Genomic DNA, 12,190 nt, shown 5'->3' with positions numbered 1-12,190 from the left:
TTTTAAATTCTTATTTTTATCAGAACCATTTCTATCAAAAAAATATACAATTGGCATTCACGTGCATGCACTGGGCATCTAGTTTCAAATATTTACTTCCTGTGTTGATACAAGCTGCTTTACACGTTTAGATCTGGAAATCAATAAGGCCACAAATGCAGAGATCATGCTGAATTTAATGTCAGGATAGTTCAATGCCCAGACATTCAGGGGTGGGATGGATGATTGGATGGAGGGAGACAGAGAGAAAAGGTGTAGGGCTTATGAGGCAGGAAGAGAACAAAGGAAGGGAAGCTGAAATGAAGAGGGGAGACTGAAGGATTCCTTGGTGTGGGAATATTTGACATTCTCCTGCTTCTTCTGGCTCATAAGGACTACAATTAAAAATCACTTCATGCACATGTATATGCTGCATACCAAAGCAAACTGCACTAAGTCTGAGGTGTTTCATATAGATGGGGAAAGCAGCACCCATGTCACCAACTAAGTTTTAAGTTGCATTAGAATTATACTTCCTAACCAATTCTTATTAAAACATCCTGAATGCTCATGCATCTCCTCAGTCCGTTCCTAATCAGAAGTGCTTTCTTCAACTTTCTCAGCACTTTCTGGTGGAAAAAAGAACAGGCAGCAAGGGAATGTAAAATTTACATTAAGACTGTGTGGGAGCAGTAGCAATGCAAGTAAGGCTCTGAATCTAGTAACATTAACATGATCAACAGCACAGCATCATCGTCACTATTATGGCATGCTCCTATTTCTCTGCTGACCCATTTGATGAATGCTTGCTCAACCTGAAGCTATTTTATTAGCATTCTCATGTGCATCTGTAAGAATTCCCAACTATCAACTCAAAGCCAGTTTCTGAGTGCTAATCAATAGTCACCTGAATTTCGCATATTCAAAGAGTTTTAAACCAGCATGCTCTCAGCTGCTTCCTAGGTAACAGAACTATCCCATTTTAAAATGACTGACATCCAAGGCTACCTTACTGGTCACAGGCAACTCTCCTTATTTCCCCTCAGTACAGCAACTCCCTTTAAAAGGAAATGTTACTCAGCAAGGAACACAATAGTAATCAAAAACATATCTTTTAGATTTTAAACAGCAATCAAAAGGATTTAAAAAAAATTGTTGTATTTTCACTTCAAGTAAAATGAATTCAACAGTTTAAAAGCCAATACTATCATCTGAACAAAGGATACTGCTTAATTAGTCAAGCAACCTTTCTATGGTGTCAGAAAACATTTAAGTTTTATGTACTGCGCTTCAAGGAAAAAAGTCAGATCACCAGATCACATATTACATGTTTATAGGCACAGTATATTTGAATAAACAATTTTGTTATTTATGTTGTTATTTGTCTGAAGGCTGTAATCAGTTTTTATAAAAGGTATCAATTCTTTAAGAAGAATATTTGCTCTGTTTTGTCCATTATTGAAAAAACACACTGTACTTACATTAAAGCCCCACATATTGATGTCAATACGTGGTTCACCTTCTTTATTGCCTTTTGGTGCAATCTGATTCAGGAGGTGATAATAGGCCCTTGAATCCTGAATGCAAACAAATACAGTCATAAGAACTAAAATAGCAAATCTACTCAAGTTTTAAAACCAAGTCTATTTATTACTTAATAACCAAAAAGAATTTGCACAGGATGTGCACCGATCATGTTGCCAAGTTCTCACAGCTAATATAGTACTTTTGAATGTAGATAATGCATTAGCCAATTTTTGCAGAGCTAGGTCCCAGAACCATATAGTCAATGTCCTAATAGTTAATGACCAGATAACGGATACATTAATAATTACATGGGCAGAGAAAGTCTCAGTTAAAAGACCTCTACCAAAAGACTCCCTCAGTGCCATATTTAAATAGCAACCTAAATATCAAGCCCAAGACTGAAGAGAGGGGCCAACTTGCAACCCCCACACTCAAGTGAGAGTGATGCCACTCAGCCAAGGATAACTCCTCTCAATTCAAGCTAAACGGGTCACAATTTTTCTGGGAATGAAGGGAGAAACTGTAGGCAAAAGTTATTCTAGAAGGAGATTGCAGTTCATATGAATCCTTTGCTTCCTGTGATAAGGAGCCTTGAGAAAACATTTCAACCAATGCCCCACGAATCACAGCATCACAAGACCACAAGATGGCAGTACTTGCATTGTTACTTAATCAAAGATATCCCTGCTGAGATTTGTACAAAAATCAGTGTTTAGACATTCCTGTTTCTAAATCACTGGTATACAACAGCAAAGGCGGCATATATTGATATCTGCTCAGAAAAACAGTGAAGGCAAAAAACGCAGATCAAGAGAGAGAACCTGGGCTGTGTTATGGGCAGAGAGAGATAGACAGCAATAAATTTTCTGGGGCAGTAGGTCTGGTCACCAGAAGACAGGGATTTAAGTGGTAAGTGAATCAGAAGGAAAATAATTTGTTTTAAGAATCATCTTAAATCTTTTCCTCTGGTTACCAGTCCCCTCATCAGTGGGAAGAATTTCTCCATATGATCAAAAACCCACAAAACGATTGTTATCAGTGTCCTTGAAGAATTGGTAAGAGCTTATGTACATGATGGCACAGATTTTTATAAAAGAGATACTGATCAGGAGGAAAAAGCCGTAAATTTGAGGACTTGGTGCTGTCTTAATAAGATACACGATGAAACAAAAAACAAACAGCTTACACATTTTAATTATGTCACATTCAGTTCATTCATGGAAGGCAAGTGTTGCTAGTGAAGTAATTTTCATTTCTATTTGGCTTTGAGCCATCTTCTTGAATTGCTGCACTACTTCACTGAGGCATTAGCAAACCACACTAAAGGTACTCCAGTGGTGCACTTAAGTCAGGAGTTCGAGGATTTTGACTCACTAATGATAAATGAACAGCAATGCATGCCCAACCTGGGACAGTGTTGGACCCAGAGATCAACTTGTACCTAATGGTTTTCCACTTCATCCATGGCACTTATCCATCTGGTTGAGGAATGTCCTAGCATTTGAGATGCTGTTATAGGAGCCCTGAGTTGATGCATTGCATCTTTCAGATGATACACATTGCAGACACTGTGCTATTGGTGGATGGAGTAAATGTTTAAGCAATCAATCTTACAGACTACTCTAGCCTGGATGATGTCAAGTATGAGTGTTGTTGAAGTTGCACACATTCAGGTAAGTGAGAGTCTTCCAACATCCTCCTGAATCAGGAAGTTACTTCCTGAAAATTACCCAGCCTCTGACCACAGTTTAAGTGCACGAACAGTCAAGTGCCTAAATGCCTATATCTGAGTACTTGAACAATTTCTGCCTGCAACAAGAATATCGATCACTAACAAAAATAGGAGTTGGCCACTCATCCCCTCAATGCGACCATGGCTGATTTGCCCCAGGACTCATCTTTTCTGTGTCAGTTCTCCATAGCTATCCATCCCCTGATCTCTCAAAAATATATCTACTTCCTCTTTAAATACCCCCAACCCAGCCTCCACATCCCTCCAGGGTAGAGAATTCCAGAAATTCACTACACTCTATGAGAAGTAATGCCTTTGAATATCAATCAGCTCTTTAACTAATTAGAGAGACAAGAGATTACAGGTGCTGTAATCTAGAGCAAAAAACAAACTGCTGGAGGATCTCAGTGGGTCAGGTAGCATCTGTGGAAGTAGAGGGATGAACATCCTGATGCAGGGTCTTGACCCAAAATGTCAACCATCCCTCTGCCTCCACAGATGCTACCTGACCCTCTGAGATCATCCGGCAGTTTGTTCTTTGCTCCTTAAATAATTACTTCAGGTAAATTTAGAGTACCTGTACTTGAGTGAACATCATTTTACTCAGAAATTCTTGGCTAAAAGTTCCTATGTGCCCTAAAGTTTGCAATGTCTTGGTCATGTGTTACTTGATGTTGCCTTGGATGTACCTACCATCATTGGGAATCTGCGTTCTTGCTCGAGGGTGATAGGGAAAGAAAAACAGGAAAAAAAATGGGATAACACTAATATGGTGGAGACTGGGGGACTGGTGGAAATCCCAGGGAGCTGGTCGTCTGTGTCATTTGGGAGGTGGGGAGGGGTGGTATGGGGAAGGGTGATGGTGGGGTTTTGGCTTGTCATTTGGGAAAGAAGGGAGTGACAGAAAAATCAGAGAAGGTCAGCATGGTTTAACATGGGGAGGAGGTCTTAATATTAGGGATGGAGGCCAAAGTCAGGATGTGTTGGGGAGGATCAGATTAATAGCAATGGGTGGAGGGTAAAGGGGATACAAAAAGGAAAAAAAAATCACGGGAACCTTTAGATCTCCTGTGGCATTGCTGTGGGAATCAGATCACGTTGTCCTGGGAGTGCCCAACAACAGAAGCCCCCAGAACAACATGGTTCAAGATCCCTTGCAGCATGGCAAAAGGGATGTACAAGGGAATAACACTGTCCAACGTGGCCCTGATACAGAAATCACATCAGGATTGCAAAGTGACTCAGGAGTAGGAAGCACATGGCGCAACTTCCTGACAACAATGACTCAACCCAGAAATGATGTAAAGCAATGTACTCGACTTAAACTTATTTTCAATTACAAGCACTGAGAAAACCAGTTATGCGATCCAATTTCCAGGCAATTGTACTCTAAGGTTCAAAATTAATGTGAATTCCAATCTCATTAAACTACACTCAGAATGGAATCATTTTCTCTAATCAGTAGCAGAAACTATTTTTGCTTATATATCATTTTGCATGTACAAGTACCTTGATATCTGAGTGGAAGTTGTTGATCTTCTGGTAGCCTGCATTCTCCAAATGGTAATTAGCCCATCGTAACAGCAGTTCTTCTGGAGACAACTTCATCAAGTCCTCCAGACTCTCACCATCACGGAGCAAAGCAACCAGTGCTGTGGAAACAGATTCCATTTAATCTACTGTCTCACTCTTCGATATTCATTATTCATTTTTTTCTCACAGCAGTGCCAAAAATTAACATGCAAATTAACTCATTGTCACAGTAGAATAATATCCTACTTTGATGCACCAGAGCTTTACCACAAGAGAGACCAAAGCCTTTCTGATTTACATTCATCCCTCTTTGTCATTGATGGATTAATTAAAATCAAGGATGCTCAAGAGGCCAGAATTCACAGTCGAAGCATCCATGTCATAAGCTTGGGTGTTTCTTGACTGCTGAACCAGACTTCATAATACAGAGTAAACCAATACTGCAGTGCCCACCACAAGGAGGATCCATGATCTTGGATGGACACATCAATGAAGCCAGTATGAGAGCAGCACAACAATGCAAAAGTTCCAGGTCTTTAGCACAGGTAAAACATCAGATCTTGTCACATAACAAGATTATTCTAGCATTCCATTTTTTTTAAAAATCAAATTAGTCTAAACAGACAAGCATGAGAAAAAGATGTTCTCATGCTCAATAGCTTAAGCAACAACTTGGCAGGGCAGATCACTCTCTCTTTAAAGAATCCATCCAACTTCAATCTTGCTCATTGAGAGGGTTTCTACAGTGGGCTGGTAATGCAGCCATTAGGGATGGTTATCTCCCAGATAACCAGTTTGCAAAATATCCTTAGTTATCCTCAAGTACAAACATATTGCACTTCTGCACCTTGAGGCCTTAGTAACCTGTACTGAGGGTATACGTTCTTCTGAAGAGTAAATTCTAGAGCACCGAAAATGTTTACGAAACTGTTTTCTGAAAAGTCTGAACCTGAATTCATCATTCAGAGTAGAGGCACCTGGCACTGTCTTTTGTATATGAAGACTGAGAAGTCCCAAGAACAAAACAGTCTTTGCAGGGAGTGCTTGGCAGGGGCAAGTTTGAATATCACCATTTCAATTTGAGCAATTCACTTCTAACATTCTTAACTATTGATTGAGAATCTAAAGCCACCTCAAATTCCACAGCAGTAAAAGGCTGAGATAAGAAGTCTGATTATTTAATCTTTTTCATCTTCTACCCAATGACAAACCTTCCCATTAGTTCTTTCTCTACTTTCTCTGTATCTTAAACTTGCAATTTCTGACTTTTGCCAGTTTCAGGTCACTGACCTGAAGCATCAACTCCCAATTCTCTGAATCAGAATCAGATTTATTATCACTGACATATGTCATGAAATTTGTTGTGTTTCAGCAGCAGTGCAGTGCAAGACATAAAAATTACTGTTACCAAAAAATAAATAAAATGGTGCACAAGAGGAATAACAAGGTAGTGTTCATGGACCATTCAGAAATCTGATGGCAGAGGGGAAGAAGCTGTTCCTGAAATGTTGAGTGTGGGTCTTCAGGCTCCTGTACCTCCTCCCTGATGATGGTAATGAGATCTCTGTCCACAGCTGCTGTCCAATACCTATTTCCAGCATTTTGTTGCTTTTTCAGAATTCAAGCAACTGCATTGTTTTACTTTTGCTGCAGACCTGCAGCTCTCGGATCGGTATGCCCCTCTAACCCTGGCCTCTTCTTACCCACCTTGTGTCTATCCAAAGTCACGAATACTCTCAATGACGGGCACAGTGGTATTGGTTTACTTCTGAATGGCAAATGCAGAACCAGTCAAGGCCCATGCATTGAATGCTCGTCTCCTGAGCAACCCTAATTTTAATTAGTCCATCCTTGGAAGCCATGATTCGACTGTCAAGACCTTAAGTTCAGAGATACCCACAGTAAATGATTCTTTATCCTCCTTAATCTGCTCCTTAAAATTGACCTGCTTGACTAAGGACTTAGCAAACCGTCCTAAAGTCTCATGATATGGTCCGGTGCCAAGTTTTTTTTAAATCCTCCTGCAAAAAGATCCCCGAAAGGTTTTACTACATTCAAGCCATAACAAATGCAGTTGGTGTAAGAATCCACAGACTTGTTTCAAAATAATTGCAAAAGACCAGGTATTTGCAACCCTGGTTTTCATTTGAGTTTATTTTTATTCACAATGTTAGCTTTTCGATAAAGGATTTTTCAGCCCAAGGAAAACATGGTTCAAGTTTCAAAAAGCTAAAAATCAAGTAGTTAAGCTACAGATGCTGGAAATATGAAATAAAACAAAAAATGTTGGAAATAGTCAGCAGGTCAGGAAGCATCTGTGGAAACAGTTATTGTTTTAGGTTGATGACCTTTCATCAGACAGAGAATAGTTGGAAACGAAACATGTTTTAAGTTGCAGGAGGAAGAGGACTGGAATGTCTTTGATAGACTGGAGACCAAGAGAGACTGAAAGATAGAAGTGGTGGTAATTCTGGCTGAGAGTGTGTTGAAGGTCTGGTTCATAGAGATGATCTGTTTGAAGATGTAAGTAGGAGATAAATAAGAAAAACTGCTAGACCTGGGAAATGCAAAATACCAGAGAAGCAAAAGCCTGCAAGGGTTAGAAAACTCAAAATGCAGTGTTGGAAATAGAGGTCAGTCCACATCTGTGGAGAAAGAAAAGCAGAATTAACACTGGAGGCTAATGATCCTCGCTAAGGATTGGCTAGTTCTGATGCAACAGGAAAGAATGTTTTTCTAAAAATAGTGAATTCGGTGTTACATCGTGAGGGCTCTAATGTGCGGACTTGGAAGATGACATGCTGTTCCTACAGCTTATACTGGGCTTGGCTTGAACAGTGAGAGGCCAAAAGGCACTGCTGTACTCTAAATCTTACTCCTATTCGCTTTGCTTTCTTTAAGAAAATACTCCATTCAATCCATTTTTAGGTTCAAATTCTGTTTTGTCCATTTGTTTATACTATTTATTACTTGGAAATTCAATGCTTCAATCAACATCACTTACACTATTTCCTGTCTTTGTGTTATAGACAGCTTGGATATGTGATTTTCCATCTCATTACCTAAAATGTTTATTAATATACTGAATAAATGTGGCCCGAGTTAATGGTCAGTTTTTATTTAAGTCCAACTGTGGATGCCAACTTAAGCCCACAACACGATTCTATATGTTGTACTTTGCTTTCTTCATCACTGATCAACAAATAGAAAGTTGAACTATTTTGGTTGACCTGTTCTCTGAATGAAATGAGGTAAATATGAAGCAGGGAATGTGTCATGATCATAAATGGTGAGAAGACAGTTGCAGGACACAGGAACGAACCATGCCGATAAACTAATTGGAACAAGCCACTGCATGGCATTTAGGAATTTTATGTTTCATCCATTGTGGTTATTGGTCCCACTGGAATTGGACAAAGTTGGGATGACCACACTGGTCCATTAAAGTTTGTTTCCAGGAATCAGTGCAGAAGATGCATTTGCAATGATCACATGCTTTTCAAGGCCCTCAGCATTGTTGCAGGTGAGAGGATATGGCACAAACAACAAAATAACTTCTCCATCTGCTTTAAGTCTCATGATGGCAGGCAGCCTGATTTGCGTAATCTTTCTCTTCATTATTGGACATACACCTGGATATGCTGCTCAGTTAAATATTGACATCTTGTAGCATCAATTTTTGCCATTAGTGACACTTTGTATTCCAGTGAGAACCTCCAACTAATAAGTTTCAACTGTATTCAATGAAATGCAATTTGTTTTGCAATGGAGATTGGGTTTAGAAAGATTTAGATTTTTGAAATAAAAACACAATGATGAAATATTTCAGCAGGTCAGGCAGCACTGTTGAACAGTCAATGTTTCAAATCATTGACCTGTCACAGGAAAGTTAAAAAAAAATCAAACATGTTTTAAGTTGCAGAGAAAGTGAAGGCTACAAAAGGAATGTTTGTGATAGGCTAGACACCAAAACAGACTGATTGATACACAAGTGATGATGGTGTCAGCTGAGAGAATGGTGAAAGTTCATCTGTCTGGCGGAGATGAATGAAAATGGGGAAGGAGTGAGAAAGAAACGTGTTGGAACTGAGAGATACAAAACACTGACTACTTACTTGGGCTACATTTATTGTATATTAATAAACAGTTTATGTAATAAGATGGAAAAATCACATATCCAAGCTGTCTATGACACCAAGACAGGACATAGTGTAAGTGAAGCATTGAATATCCAAGTAATTAATAGTATAAACAAATGGACAAAACACAATTTGAATCTAAAAAGGATAGAATGGTGTATTTTCAAAAGAAAACAAAGCAAATAGTAGTAAGATTTAGAGACTAGTGGAGTTAAAATGTCATAGTCTGGTACAGAAAGTAATCAAAAAGAATAATAAATTCCAGCACTCATAGTCTAGTATGGAGGGGGCATTTACTTTTGGCGATATACAGGCCAGGTTAGACCACTTTGGATGCATCATAAGCAGTGCTGGGCACAACAACTACAGACCTTGCAGGGAACGTAGCTTTGAATTAACCAGAATGAAGCCTGGATTCCGAGAGTTAATTTACAAGGAGAGATTCCGGAAACTAGGTTGTATCCTTCTGTATTTAGTTTTAGTGATTATTTGATTGAATTCTTCATGACATTTTGGGGAGCTGATGGAGCATTTAGAGAGTTCATCTCCTTACTAATCAGGTTACCTGGACTATGGCCTAAAACATTAACTAGGCCTTTCTCGAGTGAAGCTAGGAGATAATTCTGCATGTAAAGTGTTTTAACTTTACAATTCTCTGCCACAAGTAGGAGTTGATATCAGTTCATTGTTAACTTTAAAATCAGAGAATGACAGATTTTGTTAACCAAATGTGTTAAGAATATGGGGAAAGATGGTTGTGTGGAATTTGTTCAGGGATCAGCCCTGATTTTACTGCATGAGGGAGCTGGCTAGAGAGGATATATAGCCCACTCATGACACTACATTCCTTCACTATTTGGTCTTACCTTCGTTTCTACTGAGTTCAATGTCTGCAAATAGCCCAATTTTGATGATCTGCCACAGAAGTCCCAAGACCAAATGGGGCTTTCCTTCTCTCAAGTCTTGTGCACCGATATTGACAACATGGCAACCAATAGCAGAGGCAGAGTTCAAAGCAAGATTCAGGTTTTCCTATACAAATCAAATATTTAGATATGTTATCAGGCTTTATTTGCAAAGAAGTTATGTTGTTACAGTTAGACATTGCAGCATGTTTGAGACACACAAGAGTGTCATCATAATAATTGATCCTGGAAACCTGAAAATCTCTGGAAACGCTCAGCTGCTCAGACAGCATCTGTGGAAACAGAAAATGAATTAGTGTTTCAGCACTGTCCACCCCACCACCACCCCTTCCACCCCAACCCCCTCCCCCCACAGATGCTGCCTGATTGCCTGACCTGCTGAGCATTTCCATTCTTATTTGTGCTCCCAATTCCCAACACAAACTGTTGCTGATTCCAGTTTAGTGTTACACATATGACAGAGTGCTTCTAATTTTAGAATCTTCCAAAGGCCCTCAAAAGAATCAAAGGGCTGGTAGAAGTTTGGGACTATTCTCAAAATCATAGTTAGTGCATAACTTAGGAAGACAGTATTTAGCTTTAAAAAGCTTTCAAGTTCATATAATTTTGCTGATAGTAATTTACCCATGTGAAACAAAATAATCTGTTATAGGGGCTGAGCGAAGGGGCAGAGAGACAGAGATTTTTTCATATATATATGGTATGAGGATTTTTTCTCTCTCTCTCTCTATATATATATATATATATATATATATTTCCTACCATTCACTCATGTTCCAGGAATGTTGGCTTCAATAACTTACCCCTTCTAATCATATATCAGAGACATAAGATCCAAGCTTTAGAGACCATCACTTAAGATCATCCAGCACATCACTGGGGACTACACTAAGCTACTTTCTCCCATTTCTTCTTGTTTTTAAAGAGGCCTCAGAGGCTTTTCAGTTGAAAAATCTGAAGAAATTTTATGGAAACAATGTTTCCTGAATCTTTAGATATCCTGAAGCCTTGATCTGCTCTATGCATTCTTTACAAGACCAATGGTGAAATAATAAAACCTTAATGGAGGGTTTCTTCAATATAGTTCAGAGCATTGCAGATGAAGCAAGATTATAACAACATAGTTATAAGTTCAAACAATCAATATTTGGACTTTCCATTAGTGCTTAAACACTAATGACTGATAGGCTATTCACCTTCCAGACGTTCTTTCTAATCCGGCCTGGAACCTATTCTGGTACATTGAGCAGCAGCAACAACTTACATTTATAATATAGTAAAAAAAAACTCGAAGATGCCTCGCAGGAGTGTAACCACACAGAACTTGGCACTGGATCAAATCAGACAATATTAGCAGGGTGACCAGTGGAAAAAGTATATAGAATCTTAGACTTTATTAATAAAGAATAGGATACAAAAACTAAGTTGTGTTGTTATATTTTAAAGGAATTACTTGGCAATCTTGTTCACTACTCTCTCAGGGAAAGGGAAAAGCACAGTCTATCTGCATATGAAAACTGAACAAATGGGCAATGATCGACTAGTCTAGTAAAGTAGTAACATTGTCAGAATATTGTTTGCACTCTTTCAAAGAATTCAAGCATCACTGTTACTATGCATGATGATTATTTTTAATCCCTCAATACAATCAGTTACCTGAATGGTAAATGCTGTGAGCTTTTTTTTGTTGATCGTTCTTTCATCAATCGTATCAGGCACAGAGAGGTTGATCATTTTGCTGGAAGTGGAAGAAGATGATTAAATGGTACAGCAAACCCCTTAGTATCTCAAATCTAACCAGTGATGGAATTTATTGTTATTGACAGAAGACTTTAGATTCTGTTCACATCATCTATATAAACAAGCTCAAACTTTCAAAACCATGCCACAGTATTTCATTTCATTCACAGCATTCACTTGAATATCTATCCTATGGTCAGTAAGAAGTTTTGATGCTGAAGTCAATAAATCTCATTACTTCAATGACCAAGAAAACTGATTTAGCCATAACATTGATTTACCAGCCTCCCAGGATGAAAGTCTGCTTTTCGTTCTCAGTCTGTAACTCCACAATACCCTCTGAAGAAGCCCAACAAATCCTTCAATGCTACCAAACAGGTCCACCTCATGTATAGTGCAACAACACCCCAGCACTGCTCACATTTTAATGGGTATTTTTTTTAAATAAAAACTTAGCCAGTTAGATCACCTTGAAATAATTTTCTAAATTTGTTTGCTACAAGAGGCAGTATCTTCAGGAATTCATTTTCATGAGACTCATAAGCAAAACCAATATATTCAAACTACAATCTTGGATGTGAACAAATTCAAACTGTGCTCGATTGACCATTTCA

At 38.6% G+C, this 12,190-nt stretch overlaps 1 protein-coding gene across 1 annotated transcript in view; it reads right to left on the bottom strand.

Annotated features, from left to right (window-relative positions):
• pls3 (plastin 3 (T isoform)) overlaps positions 1-12,190 on the bottom strand; it is a 93,569-nt gene that overhangs the window by 16,756 nt on the left and 64,623 nt on the right. The window contains exons 6-9 of the mRNA XM_052020764.1: positions 11,493-11,574; positions 9,777-9,942; positions 4,748-4,890; positions 1,461-1,556 (exon numbers count right to left, since the gene is read on the bottom strand). Of these exons, the coding sequence (XP_051876724.1) occupies positions 1,461-1,556; positions 4,748-4,890; positions 9,777-9,942; positions 11,493-11,574 (487 nt within the window). The remainder of the gene's footprint in view (positions 1-1,460; positions 1,557-4,747; positions 4,891-9,776; positions 9,943-11,492; positions 11,575-12,190) is intronic.

Source organism: Pristis pectinata, chromosome 8 (assembly GCF_009764475.1).
Source record: "Pristis pectinata isolate sPriPec2 chromosome 8, sPriPec2.1.pri, whole genome shotgun sequence".
Taxonomy (NCBI): Eukaryota; Metazoa; Chordata; class Chondrichthyes; order Rhinopristiformes; family Pristidae; genus Pristis; species Pristis pectinata.
This window is presented reverse-complemented; position numbering and strand designations above follow the sequence as displayed.